This window comes from Dermacentor variabilis, chromosome 6 (genome assembly GCF_050947875.1).
Source record: "Dermacentor variabilis isolate Ectoservices chromosome 6, ASM5094787v1, whole genome shotgun sequence".
Classification (NCBI taxonomy): Eukaryota; Metazoa; Arthropoda; class Arachnida; order Ixodida; family Ixodidae; genus Dermacentor; species Dermacentor variabilis.
In genome coordinates this window covers 81035637-81058626 of record NC_134573.1, presented here as the reverse complement: position 1 = coordinate 81058626, position 22990 = coordinate 81035637, and the positions used below count along the sequence as shown (strand labels likewise).

Below are 22990 nucleotides of genomic sequence, written 5' to 3'. Positions count from 1 at the left end.
GGAATCATCCAGCATTTTCACGATGAAGTCCAAGCTGGAAGAAAGCGAAGGAGGTAACTGCCCTCGCCGTAAAAGAAAAGATTTCATTTTTTGAAGCGAGGAAGAGGCTTTATCTGTTACCTCAAATAAGTTATGCCAATTTGGCATAACTTGGCAATGTGGCGCGGCAGCGGGCAGCCCCATATTGGCTTCAGAAGAATACGGGGGTCACAGTCAGTGGTCCCGTAGCAACTCCAACAACCCCCTGGGTGGCAGCAACTAGTGCTGCTCCACCATCATCCAAGACGGCCGTGCAGGTAGCTGCAGGTCCCAAGACTAAAGCGAACGCTAAGGCCAAGAAGGCGTGTCTCGGCGCCTGGCTTTCGACCATCCAGCGTCTCACAGAAAGGGGAGGTCGACCCCGAAATCCCGGCGCCATCGACACCAAAGGAACACCATTCTTCTGAGCGCCCTAAGAAGGCAAGCTCCTCTTAACTGCGCCGAAAAAGGGAGAAATAACCTGAGTGGTTAGCGTCCACCGGCCGTGTAATGTTGCCTACCGCATGTCACCATTAATTGTTAGGTTAACACACCAGTACATTTTTCATTTCAGAACCATGGATTTCATTGTATATTGGAATTCTAGAGCTCTCATACACAATATAGGTGACATGAAAGACATTATCAACATTTTTTGGCCAGTTGCAATGCGTCTTCAGAAAATGAATGTCGGTCCGAAAAATAGTCACGTTCTCAAAGGTTTCACCGTTGTCCGAAGACACCGTGAATGTTCGAGCCGTTTGTCAGGAGGAGTCGCTATAGTCGTGCAGGGTGGCACTCCTACCCTAAATTTAATATATCCTTCGAGGTTATAGTCGTCACCATTCTGTCTCACAAAACCATCCCCATTTGCTCACTGTATTTTTCACCCCCCGCACATTTTACTACTAAACAATTAGAAAATTTAACAGATCAATCACCGGAGCCATTCTTTTAGCAGGGGAATTTAATGCTCATTGTACTCTTTGGGGCAGTGTCAAAACTGACCAAAGAGGGCAGCTGATTGAGGATTTTATTCGGTCCAATGATAATCTGCCTTTTAAATTCAGGTGCACCGACCTACTTTTAACCAACCTCACGTACTTTTAGTAGTTTAGATTTAGCTTTTTGCTAACCATCTCTTTTTAATGATCTTAAATGGGAAGCCTTCGACACGTCATATGGTAGTGTTCACTTACCCACAATCACCAAACTCTTATCATCTCACGCCGGTGAAAATTACAGCTAGCTCACTGGCTGGATTTTATGCAAAATGCGAAACTTTTCACGAGAACTAAGCGTTCACGAACTTCAAAAAAAATGAACTGAGGTCATAATATTGGTGGCAGAATAGGCAATACGTGAGTAATCAAGTATTATGCGCAAAAAGCTAAATCCCTAGTGGACAAACAAACCTACTAAAGCTAAAAAATAACAAAATAAGGCCGGGGGAATCCTACGGAAGCACCCCACCTATAGCAACCTTTTAAACTTCAAACAGGCCAAAGCTAAACAAATAGTACAGTCACATCAAAACAAATGTGGGACCATTTGATAAAATTTAAAGGAGAGTACTCATCATACGCAATACCACTACTTACATGTCCAGGCACACAAACAACACTACATGACCAGGCCAACTTATTAGGCGAACACTTTCACAACATCTCCAGCTGAGCAAACTACTCAAATACATTCTGAAAATACAAAGATTCGGCTGAGAAGCAGACACTACCCTTCCCTGTGGTTTCAAATGAATTGTATAATAACCTGCTCACAACACAGGAATTGAACAAAGATTCTTTCTGCCGGTAAAAAATTGGCAACAGTTCTGGACCGTATCCACTACCTAATGCTGGCGCACTTATCTCAAGCATCGGTAGAGGCACTTGAGTTTTTCAGCAAAATATGGGAGTCTGGGGCAATGCCTACAGATTGGAAAAATGCAGCGGTAGTGCCTTTTCTAAAATTTGGTAAACCCGCAACATCCCCAAGCAGCTACAGATCCAGTTCACCAACAAGTTCTCTAGCCAAATCCTATGATACCATCATAAACATAAGACTCACATTGAGCCTTGAATCAAGAAGGCTAATAGACATGCACCAGTGTGGATACAAGAAGGGCTGCTCCACCACGGACTATCTTCTGCGATTAGAACACTAAATACGTGACGCGGTTCTACACAATCAACACTGTCTCGTGGTTTTCTTCGACTTAGAGAAGGCGTATGATACCACGTGGCGATATGGAATTTTGAGAAACCTGGCTGACCTGGGAACTCGTGGCCGAATGCGAACTCTCTATCTGACTTCATGTCAAATAGAACATTTCAAGTACGTCTTGGCACATACATTCACGCTCATTTACAGCACTGAGGATCTGACCGAACATGTCTACTACGCACATACCGGTCCCTTGTATGTTGAATCCTCGACTACGGTAGTGTAGTTTACGGTGCAGCTAGGCAGTCCCACATTAAGCGACTTCATCCAGTTCATAATCTCGGCTTACGATTGGCGAACGGTGCTTACAGAACATCGCATGTCCAAAGTTTATATGTCGACTGTAATAAGCCTTCCTTACAGCACCGCAGAGCACTACTTACAATTTTCTATGTAATGAAAATTCGACCATCACCACAACATATATGCTAAAACATCGTAACACAGTGGAAATCACATGTACACTACACAAATAAACCTAACGTGATTCGGCCACATATCTTACGACACGAGGAATAGTGTGACACTTATGGTATTCCTCATCAGGTCCTGCAGGTTGCTGAGAGGCCACCAAGGTTGCCCCCCCTGGTGTAATTTTACACAGCTATGTTGCTTGACACTGGCACATATAAAGAAAAAAGAGATTCCACAAGAACATACAATACAAGAGTTCCGCGCTACTCAAGAAAAATATAACACTTGCACGGAATTTTTAACTGGTGGCTCTAAAACACAACAATACATGGGTATCGGGATCATAACAAAAAATTGGGAAAGTAGCATTCGGATAAATACGTTTTCTTGACACTTTACCACCGAAGTTTATACGATATGGACGGCAGTAAAAAAAAATTACCACCGACAAGCAGAAGAATGCTATCCTTTATACTGACTCGTTAAGTGCACTCAGAGGCATAAAGTTAAACTGCGCCTGTGAACCTCCGCTTGGCAATATCCTAAACATCGTGGCCTATAATCAATACCGAAGAACCATACAATTCTGCTGGGGCCCAAGCCATGTTGGGATACCAGGGAATGAAGTAGCAAACAGATGCGCGTTCACGGCAGCGCACAAAGACAAAACACACACAACACTTCCATACAAAGACAGTATCGGAGCAATTCGTAAGGCCCTTGCATCAAAGTGGCAACTAGAATGGGACTCTAGGATATATAACAAGTTGTACGCAACAAAACTCGTGCTTGGCGAGCGCAAGTTGTGCAGTCGCCAGCAACGCTATGAGGTGATCCTATGTAGACTTCAAATTGGGCATACCCACCTGACACACAATTTTCTACTTCGAAACGAAAACCCGCCAGCTTGCGAGAAGTGCCATGAACCACTTACAGTAACGCACATTATTATGACATGTTCACCTACTGAAACAGAGACGGAAGCTTGTACAGAATCTGTATAACTTACACATACCTTTACACCCCGACTCAATACTGGGAGATGATCCGCTAGTGCCTTTCACTGACTTGTTGAACTTCTTAGAAGAAACTGGTTTTTTGCACAGGCTATAAAGTAATGTAGATTTCGCTGCTTTAACATTTCATTACTTAGTAACTTATGGCTGGCGAAGCATGGCCTTAGTCGCTTTTGCGTCATTAAACCCGAATTAACTAACTAATGTAAGACTTGGTATGAGCAGTTTTAATGAGTGAATGGTGTGGTAATATAACGCGCTTATACAGCACGTCATATAGTGTGGCGCGGTAAAAAGCATACATATACCTAAATATATACAAAACCTCACGGCGACGGCAAAAATCAATAAAAAATTACGCAGTTCCAGCTTCACGTATGCTCTTCAGTCCAGCCAGAGGAGTGTAAGCACCAGGGCGGGATATGCACACATCTCCTCAGCAAGAACGCTATAGTGTGTGTGCGCGTCATGCGAACACCATAAGCCACAACGGTATACACGGACTCCGGCAGAGCCCATTGTGCAGAGCTTTCTGGTGCGTCCACTTGGCGTCGTTTCTTGCAACCAAAAGCATTGCGGGCCTATGGCGGCCTTCAAATCTCCCATGCGCTTGAAGCGCATGCGCCTTCGATATAAGGACAGCAAGATGGCGCGAAGGCGCGTCTATTGTCTATCTAATTGTCATGGGAATAAAATTAAGTGCTTTCAGGTCTAGTATTAGATAAGGGTCAGATAAGTCAGCTAAGGGTGATTTATCGGAGGAATATATTGGTCTAGAACTGAATTTACCGATCAATTTTCATCTGTGACCTATGGAAATAGCGAAGAAACAATTGACCACGTTGTTATTGCACACATTCTAAATATGCACCCGCAACCAAAGGGAGACGTATAGTTACCACGTCTAAGGCATGGGAAATAAGATTGCTTGGGAAATGAGAGCGAACCTGCCGCAAATAGGTTAATAGCGACTAGAGGCATATCGGGCAAGCACAGACACTAAAGAGAAAGTTCGCTCCGCATTCACTTATATGCCATTTCTCGCCGCTGCCTAAACGCGAAAGAAACCGTATTCATCGCACTCATGATATTAAGGACATTCCAGATGGCAAATTACCTTGCTAATTCGGTGCAGCTAGCGCATAATGTTATGCCAATAAATGTAAGTCACGATAATGTGACTTCACGCGAATAGCCGTTGCGCAAGATGTGCGACAGTGGCTTCTGAAACAAATGGAAAAAACAAAAATTAATGCACGCTGATGCCTGCTTTTTTGGCTTCTGATTCCAATACAGGAAGACTATGAGAGTATTTGCCAATGGCTGACCTGCATTCATAAACTTTCCATGATGTACTCGAAATCTGCAACGCCTTGCAATCCTGTTCCAATAATATGTATCCGTACTGTAAAAATATATGGTAGCCTAACTGAAACCGTAGTGCATTTCACGACATATTTTCAGACCGATGTTTTTCAAGCTAACTCGGAGCATAAAAAGTTTTAGAAAAAAAAATACTATATCCTTTGATTATTGACTGAGATCATTCTAAAACTTGAATTCGTCCTCTAAACAACAAAACTATTCAATATCAATCGCATTTTCATAATCTCCTCAAGCTTAAGCGACTGATCCTCCTCCTCTGAAGAGTAATGATGTTGTTGTTTTTTACTTTGGTTCACCCGCTGCTTGTTTTCGATTTCCTGGGGCCGTACATATCCTTCCTGAAAAAAATCAGATGTTCTGGCGCTCGCCACTAGGTATAGTTGGAACCACGGAGTTTCTATATGGCACTGCACTGTGCAACTTCGCACTCTTTCGCATGTGTGGCGATGAGAAATAGCAGGTAAAATCAGCTTTCTTTGCCGTCGTTTGAGAGGCTTCATTGATCCTGGGTTTCCTGGTGGATTTTGCAAAGAGTGTCTTCTATCTGAAATGCACCCCATTTGCACTGATGCATTTGCAATTTCAGATAAAATACATTTATGGTCGCATATTCTACGAGAAATGTCCCATATACTTAGAGTATCCTAAGGTAGCCTCTTAGATACGTGTATATTCGGTTCATCCCAGTCCTCTCATTCGTGATATGTAGTAAGAACTCCTTAGTTGCATATTATGAAGCTCATATTCCACTTTCGTACAATTTTTTTTCAGAAATGTTCATTTGTTGGGGCAAACACTGAATTTACTTACTTCACCGAATTACGAAGTTGCACAAAGATACAGAAGGAATATATCTATAGAAATATAACTTATCTCTACGTGTTAAAGATAATGCGAATAGGAAGTAGTAGTAATAAATTAAGCAATATAAAACATCTGGTTTCGAAGCGAAGGTACTCATGAAAGTAACCCACCGAGAATACGATTTTGTTTCAGCCACGCAGCCACTGTAGTTCTCCAAAATTGACCGATACAATATAAGTGGCTCATTCGCACCAATTATAACAAACAGAGACTGAGCTTTCCTTCGCGGCAGAAAGCATACGGGGTTGGCACCGATTGCCTATGACGAATTAGAAATGCACTACGAACATGTGGGCACTATCGTCGTGCTTCTATTCGTGCGAGTCCGATGACTAGTCGTCCGTATGTGCTGGTAGGTTCACGATGGGCTACGTGTACTACACGGTGGTGCTCTCGTACATCCGGATGACCTACGATGTCTTCAACTTTGACGTGCGCGGCGCTCTGGGTCCTCCAACACTGGTGCTCGCTTACCTGCTCGCGGAGACGCTCGGCCGACGCCGCTCAGTGGCTTTGGCGCTCGCTGCCACGGGGATCACGGCCATGCTCGTCTTCTACTTTTCACGTGAGTCCTTCTCGCGAGTGCTTTGTGTCGTCCTCTGCTTTGCGCGAGCAGGGACGCGGCTCAGTGGGTTAATGATACGCACAGCGACGGTAAAGGTGAAGTGTACGAAAAGAAAGAAAGTAATTTTCGTACAGAAGAGCTACGAGGGCTTAATTATAAAGAAAGGAACTACGAGCCCAACTCGTCCAGCACTGTTTTATTTTTTATTAGAGCGTAAGATTTTCTGAGCTGTTTCGTTGTTCTGTGCTTGTTTTAAAGGGACAGACAATCACTGAGAACATGAATCGAGATTGCACCCCTGATGGAAAGATTGCCTGTCGTAGTGCCGAAAACGAGCAATGTTTTTTTTTCTCATTAAAAGTGGATATGTTTTTAATTCTTTATTAAATTTGGTGAAAAATGACATTTGGCGCCACACGCGGCAAAACATTAAGTTGCATAGGAGGCCCATCACGTGACCCTCCTTTAGTGCACACGATTCCTGGACTTTTTATTAGTGTGGCGATTCAGTACACTTTTTTCCCTTTTTGAGCTCATTCTATCTTACAATGCGGAGATACGCCTTCGTTGCAGTGAGTAGAAAAGTGGCGCTGCAATCGCCTTCATTTTCGGTGGTTCTTCTTTCGACAGAACAATTACGACGGGGGCCAGCCAACCATGACGTAGGCGTGTACTTGGGGGGAAATTCGGTACAAATACAAGAAATGTCTGTAGAACAACGCGAAATTTATGTACCAGCGTTTCATTTTCAAAAGTGGAAAACAAGTTTAAACATCAGAGAAAAAATTGTAACTAATATAGAAAATCAACTGTACACATTATGCATTTTCCTAGATTTTAACAAAGCCTTCGATTCTATTAAACAACCCGTACTGTTTGCAAAGTTACCCTATTATGGAATAAGATGACTTCCACTTAAGTTACTGCGTGGTTACCTGACTAACCGTACTCAGTTCGTTGTAATTAAGAACGTACAGTCGGATACGGAATTCATAACTTATGGAGCTCCCCAAGGATCTATATTAGGACCAACAATATTCTTGCTGTATATAAACGATATTGTCAACATCCCCCTGAGCTCAGACATTGTCCTTTACGCAGATGATGCAAATGTTTTTTTCACATCTAATAAACTTTCGTCTCTCATTCGTACTGTTAATTTATGGCTTCAAAATTTGTCCTTCAGGTTAGATGCAAATAAACTCTTATTGAATGTTAGGAAAACTAAATACATTGTCTTCTCATCCGTTAATAAACCAGTTCACCTTGATAGCTCTATAAGGTTTAAATCATGTCCATTAGATCAGGCTTCAGAATACAAGTTTTTAGGGGTATTATTTAATGAAAATCTTCGATGGACAAGTCACGTGAATTTTATAAAAGGTATCATTGCTAAATCAATTGGAATGCTAAATAGATTTCGGACGTTGTTGCCAATAAGATTAAAACGGCAACATTATTTTGGTACTGTACATTCCCGTATACAATATTGTGTACTAGTTTGGGGGGTTACATCAAAGTATAATTTGGAACGAGTATACATAATGCAGAAGAAAAGTATATGATTCATTCAAGACCTATCTAGTCGTGATCATACATCCCCATACTTTGCCGAGAACCGGATACTTCACATAGAAATGTTATATAAACAGCGTTTGTTGGAATTGATATTTCTCGATTTAAAAGCAAATTGTGAGCTGTTTTTTTCATACATATACAAATACGGAGACACCATATTATTTACGAAATAAAAACTTTGCAAAGATTGAAACGAGAACTAGATATGGTATGCAATTATTAAAATGGCAAATTCCGAACCTCCTGAATTGTTATCCATCGTTTTTAGATACAATGGATAGTTCTCCCTCCTTGCTTGCCTTCAGCAAACTAACTAAAATGTATTTCCTCCAATAGTTGTAATTGTGTTGTACATTTGTTTTGTTCTCTTCAAATCCAATTGTAGTCCATTGGCCTTAGTAGGTATGTGTCTTGTTGATGATGAATGTGTTGACGACTAATTCTGTCATTCTTCCTTATCTTGCTTTATCGTGTTTGATACTGCGTATATGCATTTTTATTTGTATGTGTTTGATATTTTGCAGTGTGTTTTGAAGCATGTTGCACTCATGTTGTGTGCTGCGCGTGCTGTCTGGTGTCAAAGGCCTAGTCAGGTGGCTTTTAGTGCCGCCTTTTGCCTTGGCACCAAGACAAACCACTCTTGAGCGTTGCTTTGTCAATAAACAAATAAACAAACAAATGTAGGTGGTTAAGCACAGTTACAGTCGCTCATGCCAAAGCAGGACGATGGGCCGCTTTCAGAACTTACGAGGCTTCCAGTCGACATCGCTCTAACTTCTCAACATTGCTGGAGGAGGGAGTCTTACTTCTTTAGAGGCTGCTCAGGCGAAAAAATTATCCTTAATAAATATCCAGGCACTTTTGGAAGTAACCACTGTAGGTGCAAACAGTACCGAGGGGGAGCTTAGCGTTGCGCTATAAAAATGTTGGTCCTTAGCAATCGGTTGTCAGTCCCTTTAAACAACACTTGAGGGTGGAAGGAGCGTGTTGAAGTAGCCTGTTGAAGAGTGAATTTGTGAGCATAGACTTTATTGTTTTCTTGTTGACTCGCTGGCTGACTTTATTAAAATTGTATGACCACGCAAATGGCAGAAGGACGACTGAACTTTCGAGTCACGTTGAAAAGAAAGGGAGGCGTGATGACTCGGACAGCTTAGCTTCCTTTAGTGAGCGCGATCTTGTGATGAAATTCGTTGTCTTAAAATATCCAAATAAGGAAAAGAAAAACTCAAATTGAGTCAGCTCGTGTGCGATGACGCTCACCTTAATTATCTTGCAAAACCTTTCTTCAATGTGCTGGAGCCGCTTATCGCAGCTCTTTATATGCTATAAAGCTTTTGTTTGGTGCTTGTGCTGTTCACGCAGGAAAGGCCCACACATCGGCTTCGTCCTAGCGCCTTTATCTTTAAGAGGAAGCTTTAGCTCGGGCCCAATTCCGACGCGGCCTATTCAAATACATGTAAAACGCAAAAACGTTTTTATGAGATAACCTCCGGACCAATTTTGATGAAATTTGTTGCATTTGAAAGAGAAAGTTAAATTCTAGTGACTGTTGGAAGCGGAATTTCGATTTAGTGCTTGAATTTTCTTAAAACGATTTTCAAATATTTGACCGTTTGAAAAAAATAGAAGCACCAAGTTTACAAATTCATAGCTCTGCATCAAGAACTGATATCGCAGAAATGTAAACGGCATCCATTAGATCATTCAAAGAGGACATTTTCAATATGTCATTTTACATCTTACGTGAATTTGTTACGTTTGTTACAACGGTTTTGCAAAAGATGTATTTCACTATGATTAATTCCTTTTATATTCATGTGTAACATATCAATTTTGTCCGCTTTAGAAGTACTATTAGGTGCAGTTCACAGAATTGTATTATCATTTTTAGTGGTTAAGTTACAGAGTTGTAAACTTCATAATTTCGTTTTCTCAAAATTTTCGATTTTTGCGAATTTTTAATAAAAAATTAACAATCTAACTCAAAAATTCGAAACCAACAGTCACTAGATTTTAAGTTTGTCTTTTAAATGCAACAAACCTCGTCAAATTTGGTGCAGTGGTTGCCGAGACAAACGAATTCTCCTTTTACATGTATTTAGATAGGAGCACTCGAGCTAAAGCTTCCTCTTAAGTTCACTTGAATTGGTGACTACAGACTTGATACGAAACTTGATAGTGGCTTCATGGATGACATTTGTGAATGTTTACCATCAGAGTGTTCAACTTGCTTTCACCTTTGCGCATCCCTCTTGCTATGTCATCACCATCCCTCATCACAACTTTATGCACCCGTTCCCCCTCCCCCTACGCAGAGTAGCAGGTTAGAGCGCCTTAGCTCAAACCGACCTCTCTGCCTTCTTTCAATTACATTATCTCTCTCTCTCTATCCCTTTTCAACACGAAAGCATTAAATGCCACATTACGCGGAAATCCATCGGCGTCGACGCCACTGGAAACGTTTTGGAAGGGTGTCGGGGCCTTCGCCGGTTGATTTGTGTACCTGCGCCCACGATGAGTGCGCGTCAGCTGTGCGTTTTGTGGATCGTTAGTCATTATTAGTGCCTTCTTCGGGCCAGAATATCGTTCCTAAAAGCCATGAATTACTCAATGACTACTGGGTGAGCAGGCCTGAGTGCGCTGTTGTGCAAACAGTGCGGCCTATAAAGGTACGCTGAGTTCCCTTTGCCGACACTGATGACTTGCAGTCTTTTGTCGCTGATTTCTACACATGGAGTTGGCTTTTTGTATTTCTTAAAACATTATTTCGACATTTCGTATTTCCAAGAAGTATTCCAGCGTAGTCATCCGCGCCGGATTTATCAAGGCGGTGTACTCGTTTACATCAATATCTATAGACATCGACATCTGTATCGACATCGACATCTATTAAATCGACATCTATAGATCGTCGTTAGCGTCAAATATTGTGGAAAAGGTGCATGGTCGATATGAAATAATGTCAAAACTTTTCAAAATATACATATCTGCGCATATATGCCACGTTGTTCCACCCTGAAACGAGTCAATAAGCGCGGTCGAACCAATTCAACAACGGAAACTGTGATCCAGATAACACATTACGGGCCTGTTTATTGATTTAGGATTCTCTCTTTTCTTTAGGTACACCATACTTACAGTTCGCGCTTGCCATAGAACAATGTTATAGAAAACTGTTCTCGCATAAATTAAGTGCTAATTTTTAAGCCGTTTTTTATTTGCCGAAGACCATCACTGACACCGTTGGTATAAATGAGCGAACCGGTTTTTTAGACTGCTCTATACCGAAGGCACCGTCTCTTGTTTCCTCTTTGACGCAGAGATAAACAGTACATCTCTGGAATTGAGAAATATGTTGGCATAACAACATGTACAGACCCACCCATCTACGTAGCTAATGCGACCGGCAGCCGGGCACGGTTACGTGCAGATTTAGGCACAGCGCTGTGTCGCCGTTTGCCCCTTATTGTGCGCACCGTGCGAAGTGAAGTGCAGTCAATTTCTAATCGCTAAGGACAGAACTTAACTATCAAAGCCGTTTCATTCGTCCTGACTGCTTCCATTTCAGTTCAAGTCCACCGATAGCAGGTGCACGAACACGACGGCGCCAGGCTTAACCTTCGCTAAACAGGATCTACATTGGCTCAAACTTCAAGTTCACGGTTTGATAATGGTGAATCTTATGCATTTCAACTTCGTACGCATGTTTTGACTCACTGTTAGCGCAATTTACTATATATATATGCGAAGGCGCTGTCGCTATAGCGATGTCAGTTCGATGGCCGATCGCGCAGGGTTCGGTCGAACGATGGTCCGCGCGCTGATTTTGTTAGTGCCGTCGACAAGAAAGCCCGTCGCAGTGTGACAACTCGCGCTCGTCGGTTGCGTTATTGTCGGCCTGGTTTGATAAAGTGCTTTCAGTGACTGAATAGTCGGTCAATTGTTGACTGAGCGTCTTGTCGGTCTCCTATCAACCCAGTGTTACCGCGCCTTAAACGAGTACGTGAAGTTTGGCACCCGCTGCCACCACTAGCAAGTGAGGAACAACGCTGCAAGAGGACTTCATCAGCGACGTGATGTTTCCAAGTGTCACCCATGTGTAGGGCACGGGTTTTTCGTTAAATTTGCTAGCCATCAATGAAAGGTGGCAACTACGTGGTTCACGGTGCAGTCCGAACCACTCGAAAGAAGCACTGGCCACTTTCTGCTTTGAAATGGAGTTGCAGGCTCACACTGCGCACCTTTTCGGCACCGCGACGATGTCGAGCTACCGGCGGAGTTTGAACGCGGTACATTGCACGAGTGTTTGCCCCGAGCGCCTTTTTCTTTCTTTTTCGGGGGACTTTCCGGCGCACCGACGAAGCGCGCTACCCTTCCTAAGTGTTTCGCGACTAATACGCTTGAGCAGGGCGCATACGCTAGCCGCACCGTGAAAAAGACGGATTGTAAAGCCGCCGGCCATGCCGCTGAATCTATAGAGAGAGAGAGAGAAAACTTATATTGTCAAGTGAGTGGATTTTTCTTTCCCAGCGGTGTGGGCTAGCGTGGCGTCTGCTTTGCCGCGACGCTATCAGCCCATTCCGCCAACCGTGTCTGGTCTTGCGGGTTGGAAGTTTTCGTCTTTTTCTCCCACTCTTCACGTGAGGGAGCTCGCCTAAAGAGTTCTCTCGGGGGAGGGTTCTTTTGGCATCCCCACAAGATGTGATCTTGGTCCGCCAGGGGACAGCTACAATGTCTGCAGTTTGGTGGAATCTATAAAGCCCTCTACAATAGGGACAGATCACCCCGCGCGCTGTGTTCTTGCGGTTTAATTCGCGTTGACGCGAGACGCAGCACGAAGGTCCATTCACTCGCTGCTGCTGCCGCGATTTCTCGTTCCAGCATTTCCACAGCGAATTTCTGCGGTCATCGAGTGAGTGTGTTGATGTTTACTTGTGCGCGGATGACACCGCGCTCGTTAATTTATTTAGTATGCCTATTTTTCCAACTTTGTAGAGGCGATAAAACTACTATCCTTACTTCGTATAGTTATTTACGACCTTGCAATCGCAATCGATGCTTCGCCTTTCGGGCGAAACTGCGACGTTTTCCCATCTCTCTTTAATCAATTCTCTCTTACTTAAAAGCCTCCAACCTCCCCCCCCACCCCATATCTACCTTGTATATTTGCCTATGCCTGTAGCGGATCCGCTCGTGGCAATGCCTTTTCTTTTCGTTTTTTTTTCCAACTATACTTTAACGACTCTTACTTTCTCGACAGCTGGCCGTTTAATGCTTACATCCGCTTCGATTCTCACCGCTTCTATAAGATGAGCCTTTCCTACGGGTCTCACTCGGGGTGAGGTGAATGGCTTCGCATGCCATTATGATGTGCTCAGTTATCTTCGAATTTTCGCTGTAGGCCTCACCCATTGCGAATATTGGCTCCGGTATCTTTCTGTCCTTACGTAACTATAGCTCGGGCCTCAAATAGCAAGGCAGATAACTTTGTGTTACCGTGCCGATTTTCTTTGCTAATTTCATTCTGGCCATTTTTGTGAATCTCAATCGACTTCTTCGTTTCCATTTCTTGCATCCAATTTGCTCTCCCTCTTTCTGTCGCTTTCTTTTTGATGACTCCTGGTTATCTATTTACATTTTCGCTTACCCTGTACCTAGTTTCCAACTTTCTGCGACACTTGGCCAATATTCGTCTTGGTTGCCAGTATTGTTACAAAGATTATACTTTTACCAGAGTGCCGAAAAGCGGGTAACCACAAACTGTTAGCTCCTCATCTATTCGACGCAAGAAACTACGTTGTCAGTCAAGCACAACAATGTGCAGTTGGTTTCCTTGAGGGTTGTGGTATTACGGTAGAAATATTGGTGTGAGACATATGCAGGATTTTAAGTATTCCTACATACCTGTGCGCACATTTCTGAGGCGACTCGTATTCTACAGTTTCACAGAGCGCGCAAACTTGAGCATACAAAAGTTCTCTCAGAAAGCCAGCTCTAAGAAGATGCTCAGGAGGTGCTGGTGGGCTAGTAGGTGGGGGGCCTGGCTGGGGGCCATTATCATGCTAAAATCAGCAAAGATAATGAGACAAATGAAAGCACCTGTCTTTTTTCTTCATTTAAGGTGCTTTGTCTATGTCTCAACAAACTCGCTGCGTTTAGAACGATAAGAAGCTGGCGATTGGCGTCGGTGCTGTTGCTGAACCAGGCACACGCTGGTGCGAGAGGACAGTTCATAATCATCATCATCAGCAGCAGCAGTACCAGCCTGGTTACGCCCACTGCAGAGGAAATGCCTCTCCCTTACTTCTCCAACTACCCCGGTCATGTACTAATTCTGGCCATGTTGGCCCTCCAAACTTCTTAATCTCATCCGCCCACCTAACTTCCTGCCACCCCCTGCTACGCTTTGATTCGCTCGGAATCCAGTCCGTAACGCTTAATGACCATCGCTTATCTTCCCTCCTCATTACTTGTCCTGCCTATGCCCATTTCTTTTTCTTGATTTCAACTCACATGTCATTAACTCGCGTTTGTTCCCTCACCCAATCTGCTCTTTTCTTATCCCTTAACGTTACACGCATCATCGTCTTTCCATAGGTCGCTGCGTCGTCCTCTATTTAAGTAGAACCCTTTTCGTCAGCCTCCAGGTTTCTGCCCCGTACGTGAGTACTGATAAGGCACAGCTGCAATACACTTTTTTCTCGAGCGATAATGGCAACCTGCCGTTTATGATCTGAGAATGCCTGCCAAGCGTAATTAGAGGACAATTAGCACAGCTTTAAGTTCTTCTTTTTTGCCAAGGCAGAGCACTGCTACATGTACCACTAGTCTGTTGCGCACGTTGTAAACACCGAGAACAAGTAGAATTTCAGAATCTCTTGGAAACAGTCGAAGACGATGCTGCCTGACGAGACATTCCTGCAGAGTTTAAGGATCTGATGACCGTGCTGGCTCTGATGTGCTTGGGGGCGATCAACGTGGCCGCTACTCAGCTGCCACTGCTCACGCTCGAGCAGTATCCGTCTGCGTTGCGGGCAGCCAGCTACTGCTCCACCATGTTCGCCGGGCAACTGGGTGCGCTTGCCGCACCTTTCGTGCGCCGGCAGGTGAATTACTCTGGAACTTACTACTTTGAGCTATTTATTACATGTGCCCCTTAATTAGATGCCTTGCCGACCCTTTTACGGACGCTTTGGCATTGCCTAAAGGAAAATTAAATGAAAATGCAAGTGTTAATCTATACATCAAAGATCAGCATAATAGCTTGCCCTTTTTGATGCCGTTGGTCTTGTGGTGAAAGTGAACTTGATAGCTTAGATAAGAGCCATAGGAAGTAGCATGTCTCTTCGTAAACTTAGGCTGAATCTCCGGAGTAATCAGTGGGAGGTCACGTACGCGACACCTTGGCGACACGCAGGAATCCTACACTCTGGATGGTCGGCTAAGGATGCCAGCCATGCCGTTATAGTTCCATTGATTCCCCACGTACCAAAGTTAAGCAAGATCGGCATTGGTCCAACCACGACACAGAAATCGTTGAGCACGCAGTATTGCTAGCCCTCTAGATGTCCTTCATGCGTCTCTTAGGACCGACACATAAACGATGTCCGCAGTGAGGTGTTTTACCTTGATACTCCTTTTCCGGGCACCTCGGAAGTGGTGACATGGCGTTGCCAATCACTTTTCCTCAGTCAGAGCGTAACAAAGGGCGGCGAGCGGTATCTACTAATGTCAACATCTGACAAATCAACGTCAACATGCTTCGCCAGTGAGCTGTTATTTAGAAACACGCCTTTAGATATTTGGTCATATAATTTCCTCATTCTCTAACTCAAGTGCCATTCGCTCTTTAATGTTAGTGTAACGCATTTTTGATCATATTTTCCAAAGTGATTTCCGTCAGAAGGAACTGGCTCCACATATTATGAGGTTTCCCACGACTTATTTTGTTGTCCACTGGTTTCTTCTTGTTTACATGATATTCTCGTGTTTACGCTAGCTGGGCGATTGCAATTATACTTCATAACTTTATCCACAGTGTGTTGCTGTATTTCATGCTCCTCTAGGAGGCTCATAGCGGGTTCTAAAAAAATTTTGCCATCATTTCATAGCGGGTTCTTAAAAAATTTTGCCATCATTTTCTAATTACGCATAACTAATGCGCACGATTGTAATCAATAGTGCGACTTATGTTTAGCGCTGTGCCCAAAATCCTTTATATAATTTTGTAAATATATCTGATATCGCTCGTTGGCCAAAGTTTTACACCTGCTTATCTTGTGATCGCACCGTAATTGGGAGTTGTGACAGGCAAGCTGTCGAGGCAGGATCATAGAGATAGTGATTTGCAGAAAGGAACTTGTCCTAGATCTTTCTAAATAGCGTAATAGAGCGTATAAAGCAGACAGGCCGTTGTTTGTCACCAAACACACGTACGAAGGAGCGTTTGAACGTCAACTGAAAGTGGACACTTGCTCTGGCGGATATTCGTCTGACCATTAGATGACCTGGAAGTATTTTTTGAAACAAATTTGTGTAAGCTACGCCCTTAACATCCAGATATAAGATTACTAGATGAATGGTATATCAAATAGGCAGGATACTCGTGCATAACCATACTGTGCTTCGATAAAGAATTATGTTTCCTGGGGTGAAGCATAGAAAGTGAACAGAAAATAATTATCTTGTTAGCGTGTCTAACTGTTTATTGCAACGACGCTTTATAATAATAATAAACACAGGGCTCACATGAAGATGTAAGCCTGAAGCGATCCTCATTGGTCGAACAAGGGATGTAGCTACAGTTAACGTTTCATTTATTATTTATTTATTTATTTACAAAGTACTGCAGGCCCAAGCTAGGGCCCATGCTGGAGGGGTACCAAAAAGGTTTATACGAGCACTGGGAAAACATCAACCAGAAATCATCGTAAATCATGAAGAGAAAAAAAAATAATATATACATAAAGATGACACATTAATGAGCACCTTATGGCCATGAAAACAATTATGAACATTGAAACTTTAAGAAAAACAGTCCTTTGCAAGAAAAAACAAGAAAAGCGCTTCACATTATGACGTCAATGCCTCGAATGAGTCACTGTTTAGAAGCATACATTGCGGCATAGCGTTCCACTGTGTAATCGTTCGTGGAAAAAATGAAAACTTGAATGTGTTAGTACGTGTTCTAAATGGTATTATCGATTCAGCATGGGGATTTCGAGTCAGTCGTGACATCAGAGGCTGAATGTACGGAGCAGGGTCTAATGCGAGATGGTTGTTTTTCAAGTGAAAAAGAAAATTTAATTTCCGAATTTTGCGACGTAGCTTTAGTTCCTGGATATTATTTTGTTGTATCATAAAGGTTGGGGAGTGCGTCATGCGGTATCGAGAAAAGATAAACCGAATGGATTTACGTTGAATCATTTCTAGAGCAACAATGTTTTTCTTTGTGTGTGGGTCCCAAATACCACATGCGTATTCGAGGGCAGGTCTAATGATTGAATTATAGCCCAACAGCATGACGGATGGAGGTGCTTGTCGAAGTTTATATCTGAGGAAGCATAACTTACGGAAGGCGGATGCGAATATGTTAGATACGTGGTTATTCCAACTGAGATTCTTTGCTATTGTTACGCCAAGGTACTTATAGTAGCTTACTTCTTTGAGTGGGTGAGATGATAGCGTGTATGGAAAAGAGAAGTATTTTTTCTTTCTAGTTACATTCATGCACACTGTTTTTTCGGAGTTTAAATTCATACCCCATTGGTTTTACCACTGAAAAACATTATCATGCAATTATGTAGAAGCACCTGATAGTCTACGCTATCAATTTCCTTAACCATAACGCAATCGTCCGCGAATAGCCTTATTTAGACAGGTTCAGGGATAACATCAACAATGTCATTAATATGTATTAAAGAAGCAAAGGTCCTAAAACACTTCCCTGAGGAACACCTGATGTAACCGGAAGTTTGGATGAGCAGTAATCGTTTATATTAACGAACTGTGTGCGATTAAATAAATAAGCGGAAACCCAATCCACAATACAGTTTATGAGGCCAATATTCCTAAGTTTGAAAATGAGTTTAGTGTGAGGAACTAAATCAAAGGCTTTCTTGAAGTCCAAAAAAATAACATCAATTTGTCCAGATTTATCTAAAATAGATGCGAAAGTATGTACGACTGAGATCAATTGAATAACAGTGGAAAAAAACCTTCCTGAAACCATGTTGAAAAGGGGTTAATATATTCCTATTGTTTAGAAAATCAGTGATATAATTGGCTATGATATGCTCAAGAATTTTGCAACAGGAAGAAGTAAGAGATATGGGACGATAATTTGAGACCAATGACTTATCCCCTGTTTTGAATACTGGCACGATTCGCTCTGTTTTCCAATCGCCGGGAATGCTAGATGAATGCAGGAAAGCACGGAAGATGATTACAAGATAGTTGGCAACCATCTCGGCATATCGACGCAGAAGCGCATTTTGGATATTACCAGGGCCTAGTGCAGTTTTAGTCTTTAAATTGAGGAGCATAGACATCACGCGTGATTATGATACGATGTCGGAGTCAAGATGACATGACGTGGTATCGATGCATGCGCTATCGCAAGCCTTTGGGAAAACGCTCTGAAAGTAAACGTTAAAATTCCAAGCGATTCTTTGTTTATCTGTAACAAAGGTGTAATGCATTATTTGATTAACGCCCTCTTTTTTTCGGCAGAAGTGGGACCAGAATTTCTCAGGAGCAGTCTGGATAAAGTTTGGCAGCGTATATTGAAAATAGTTCTGCTTTGCGCGGCACGCCGTAGTGGAGGACTCCGGAAATTTCGACCACGTGGGGTTCTTTAACGTGCACCTAAATCTAAGCACACGGGTGTTTTCGCATTTCGCCCCCATCGAAATGCGCCCGCCGTGGCCGGGATTCGGTCCCGCGACCTCGTGCTCAGCAGCCCAACACCATAGCCACTGAGCAACCACGGCGGGTGTCTTAACCATTTTAGTTTTCTTTTCTTGTGCAAGATGTCGCGCGTTATCCATGGGTTCTTTTTCTTCATCTTTTTCGTTTTATTTGGCACAAACTTATCTATGCAGTACAAACATAACTGTTTAAATTTATCCCATAGCTCTGAAACATCAGACCCACCAAAACTGCTAAGGTTAAGATCAAGGTAGTCTTAGATACTTTCATCTTCAGCACGAAAGAAGTTTTTAATAGTCACTGTTTTTATAGGAGAACTATTTCGTGCTTTTAGAGGGCATGAGAACTTCACCATGTAGTGATCTGAAAGACCTTGTTCGACTGACACAGAAAAAGTTTCCATACATCGCCTTACAAAAACAAGATCGAATATTGAGGACGAACTGCCTTGAATACGAGTAGGTTGCTTAACCACTTGCTGCAGGTTCCTACACAACATTAAGTCTAGTACACTCTGAACATGCACGCTACGCTCATGAGAAGAAAAAGGATTGTTCCAATCAACACCAGGAAGGTTGAAATCGCCACCAATAATTATTTTCTCCTGTGGGAAATGCGACGTGTGTTCGTATAGATCGTGTAAAAACTGTCGGGGTGCATCGGGAGGACGGTACACTGCGAATAGTAATAAAGAAAAGCCCCAGCGTGACAACTTTAATGAAATACTTTCATGATTGTCGATTTGTCTTAGCAGACTTGCTGGAATGTTATGTTTAACCAAGACGGCGACCCGCCCCCTCTTGCATTCCTATCCCGCCTAAAAATTTGGTAGGAAGGTGGAAAGATGCGGTTGTCATGAATGTCATCACGGAGCCAAGTTTCCGTGATCACGACGACATGAGGGCTGTATGCCAGAATGATGGCTTCAAGCTGATCACTTTTGTTCACAACATTGCGCGCTTATATTTAACATACGCAGCTCTTCAGTACATGAAGTTTCCTCTCAATTTTTGCTGGAGGTTCTTTGACGGCTAACCAATCCTACCCTAGAATTGGCATCATCGTCCCATGCGTATAGGTGATTGTCTATGCGCAGTTAAGCAGAAGAGTCACTTTCTTGCCCTGCTGCTTTTCTATTTTGGCGCTTTGCCATAACAGCTTGCATTTCCTTAGCGTGTCCGCCGAATAATCATTCTGAATGGAAATTTTTGTGCCCATGAGCTTTCGCGCGTTTTTCTTTAGTACTTCCTGTTTTTTCGTTGTAATATTGAAAGAATACAATAACTGGTCTATTCTTTACCGCCATTCCAGTGCGACAAGCCTTCGTCGGGGCAGGAAATAAATAATACAGTTTAATTTGTAGAAACACTGGCTTCAATGATATTCCTTGTTCGACCACTCTTGACAACGAAACTGGTAATGTACGTCTCATGTATCCGTATTTTTGCGAGAAAAAAAAAGATATGTGCCTCAAGAAAGAACAACTAATCGACACTAAGGTTTGAATGTTTCAAATTTTTTTACGCTCTGCCTGGTGTTCGGTCTCTGGCCTGTGTTCCTATCAACTTATAATTCTCGTATTTCCGTCATGATCGACTGCAGGCAATCTCCATAGGTGCATACTGGCCTCTCTTTATGATCGGCCTCACAAGTTTGACCTGCGGCTGTATGTTATTGGCACTGCCAGCGACAAAGTTCGAAGGAATGATGTCCGCCAAAGAATGGTAAGTAGAAGTGCTAACTTATTGTGACAAGTTCCTGCAAAGTATTAGCCACGTGAAGGTGATATTGTGCGAAAATGGCTAGTGGCTAAGAGAGCAAAATCGCAACCGACATTTTCTAGCTATAGGGGCACGAAAAGGCAACTGCATAGCAGTGTCTAGGTAGTATGGCGTTTTCGCAAATCAGTCTATGCGTTTTATCGAGGAAATAAAATACTTATCCCTGAAAAAAAATTAAGGACTTATTTGTTTTTTGCCACTGGCCATGGCCCTGATAAAGGCTATGGAAATGTGAATTTTACGCAAGTTTATATTACTTCTTTTATTTTTTGTGTATAAGATTACCGTAAAGGTTTTCACGCATACACGGCTTTCTTTATTGCTTGGAAATGGAATGCCTCCTTTGTTTCTAAAATTAGCAAGTCTTTCCCATACGATGCTAAAATCTACGGCATCATGTAGTGGATTAAACTAATGGAGTTTAATCCACTAGAGATTAAACTAATTCTTTCAACGAACTTCCGTTGAAAGAAAAGTGACTGATTTGTTCTGCTTTGTTAATCCATAATGATGATACACGGGCCAAGTTTAACATGTATCATATTGCATGTCTACTTGGCTACATAGTATAATTAGCAAATGTGTAAGTCAATAAACAAAAATCAATGAAACAGTTAATTACTTTATTAGTCAAGAGACCTCTATGGTTTTAACACGCGACTGCACTTCGCCTTTGCCTTTGAATACGACGCCCTTAACAACCGCTGAATAATTTTCGCCTACCAATGATACGCGAGTCCGTATTACCAAAAGACCCGCCGTGGTTGCTTAGTGGCTATGGTATTGGTAGCGGGAGCACGAGGTAGCGGGATCGAATCGCGGCCACGGCGGCCGTATTTCGATGGGGGCGAAATGCGAAAACACCCGTGTGCTTACATATAGGTGCACGTTGAAGAACCCCAGGGGGTCGAAATTTCTGAAGTCCTACACTGCGGCGTGCTTCATAATCAGAAAGTGGTTTCGGCACGTAAAACCCCATAATTCTTTTATTGCCAAAAGATCAGTTTATTTTCCCTTCACTACATTTCTAAGTTTAATAAAAACTCATGCTACATTACCGCAGTCACTGTTTCTTGAAATTTGCTTGAATACCTTATTACTTTTAAGTTTTATATGGTGGTAAAGAATAAAATTAATTGAAATAACTGTTGCCTGTTCCAACCATGAACAACAAAATTGGAAAGAAGACCTAAATAATAATACTCATATTTATTTGCAGAGGCAAAATTTCAATCAACGTCATCAACTAGCATTGAGTGAAAGTTAGGAATCATGTGAGTGCTAGAACTCCAAGAAAATGTTTCATTGATGAATATGAAATCTAAGTTTGTAGCAGATTCAACCACACAGCACCATGACACAGTGAACCCGCCGTGGTTGCTCAGTGGCTATGGTGTTAGACTGCTAAGCACAAGGTCGCGGGATCGAATACCGGCCACGCATTTCGATGGGGGCGAAATGCGAAAACACCCGTGTACTTAGATTTAGGTGGACGTTAAGGAATCCCAGGTGGGCCAAAATTCCGGAGTTCCTCACTATGGCGTGCCTCATAATGAGATCGCGGTTTTGCCACGTAAACCCCATAATGTTTTAACGACACTGTGAAAGGACAAAAATCCACCCCTTTCCAAATGTGTTTTAGAGACATCATTAAGGAGTACTGACTTCTATGTTGTATGAATTCTTGACAAGGATATGTAACGCCCTCACTGAGACCCTGTATGTAGCTTCGGATTTACAGTAAGAGGACTTCGTAAAATGGGTGTTGCCATCTCGAATTTCGATAAACAATTGGATTTCTTACGACTGCCACTTCACCCGTTACTATGGTGCCTACATCGTTGCACACAACTATGAAAGGTAGTGTTGTAGAAGTACAAGTACGTCAGCGTGAAACTCACAAGGGCTTATGTCATGCAGTATTGCGTAAACTATTCATTCGTTCTACTCGTATACCATTATAGCTAAGTTGTTTGCTCTATTGCAAGAAGTATGAAGCGTTTCTCGCAATTGAATAAATTGTTGCCAAATTGTTTTCGCTTGGCTTGCATCTGAGGCTCGAAGTTTCTGGTATCAATGTAGCAAGTTTGAAGTTATTGGCCGTATATGTAGGTCGGATTACGCCTTGAATGTGTTGACACGCTTAGAAATATTTTTTCTTTATTTAGCGAAAGCTCGAAACAAGATAACTTGTCAGAAATGTGTGGGTTTAG

The 22990-nt window shown here is 42.5% G+C and overlaps 1 protein-coding gene across 1 annotated transcript in view; it reads left to right on the top strand.

Annotated features, from left to right (window-relative positions):
• The window catches only part of LOC142586188 (solute carrier family 22 member 6-like), a 47556-nt gene extending 38098 nt beyond the window's left edge, over positions 1–9458 (top strand). Inside the window, exons 8-9 of the mRNA XM_075697442.1 lie at positions 6278–6486; positions 9430–9458. Coding sequence (XP_075553557.1) covers positions 6278–6486; positions 9430–9458 — 238 coding nt within the window. The remainder of the gene's footprint in view (positions 1–6277; positions 6487–9429) is intronic.
• Positions 9459–22990: the final 13532 nt, after the last annotated feature.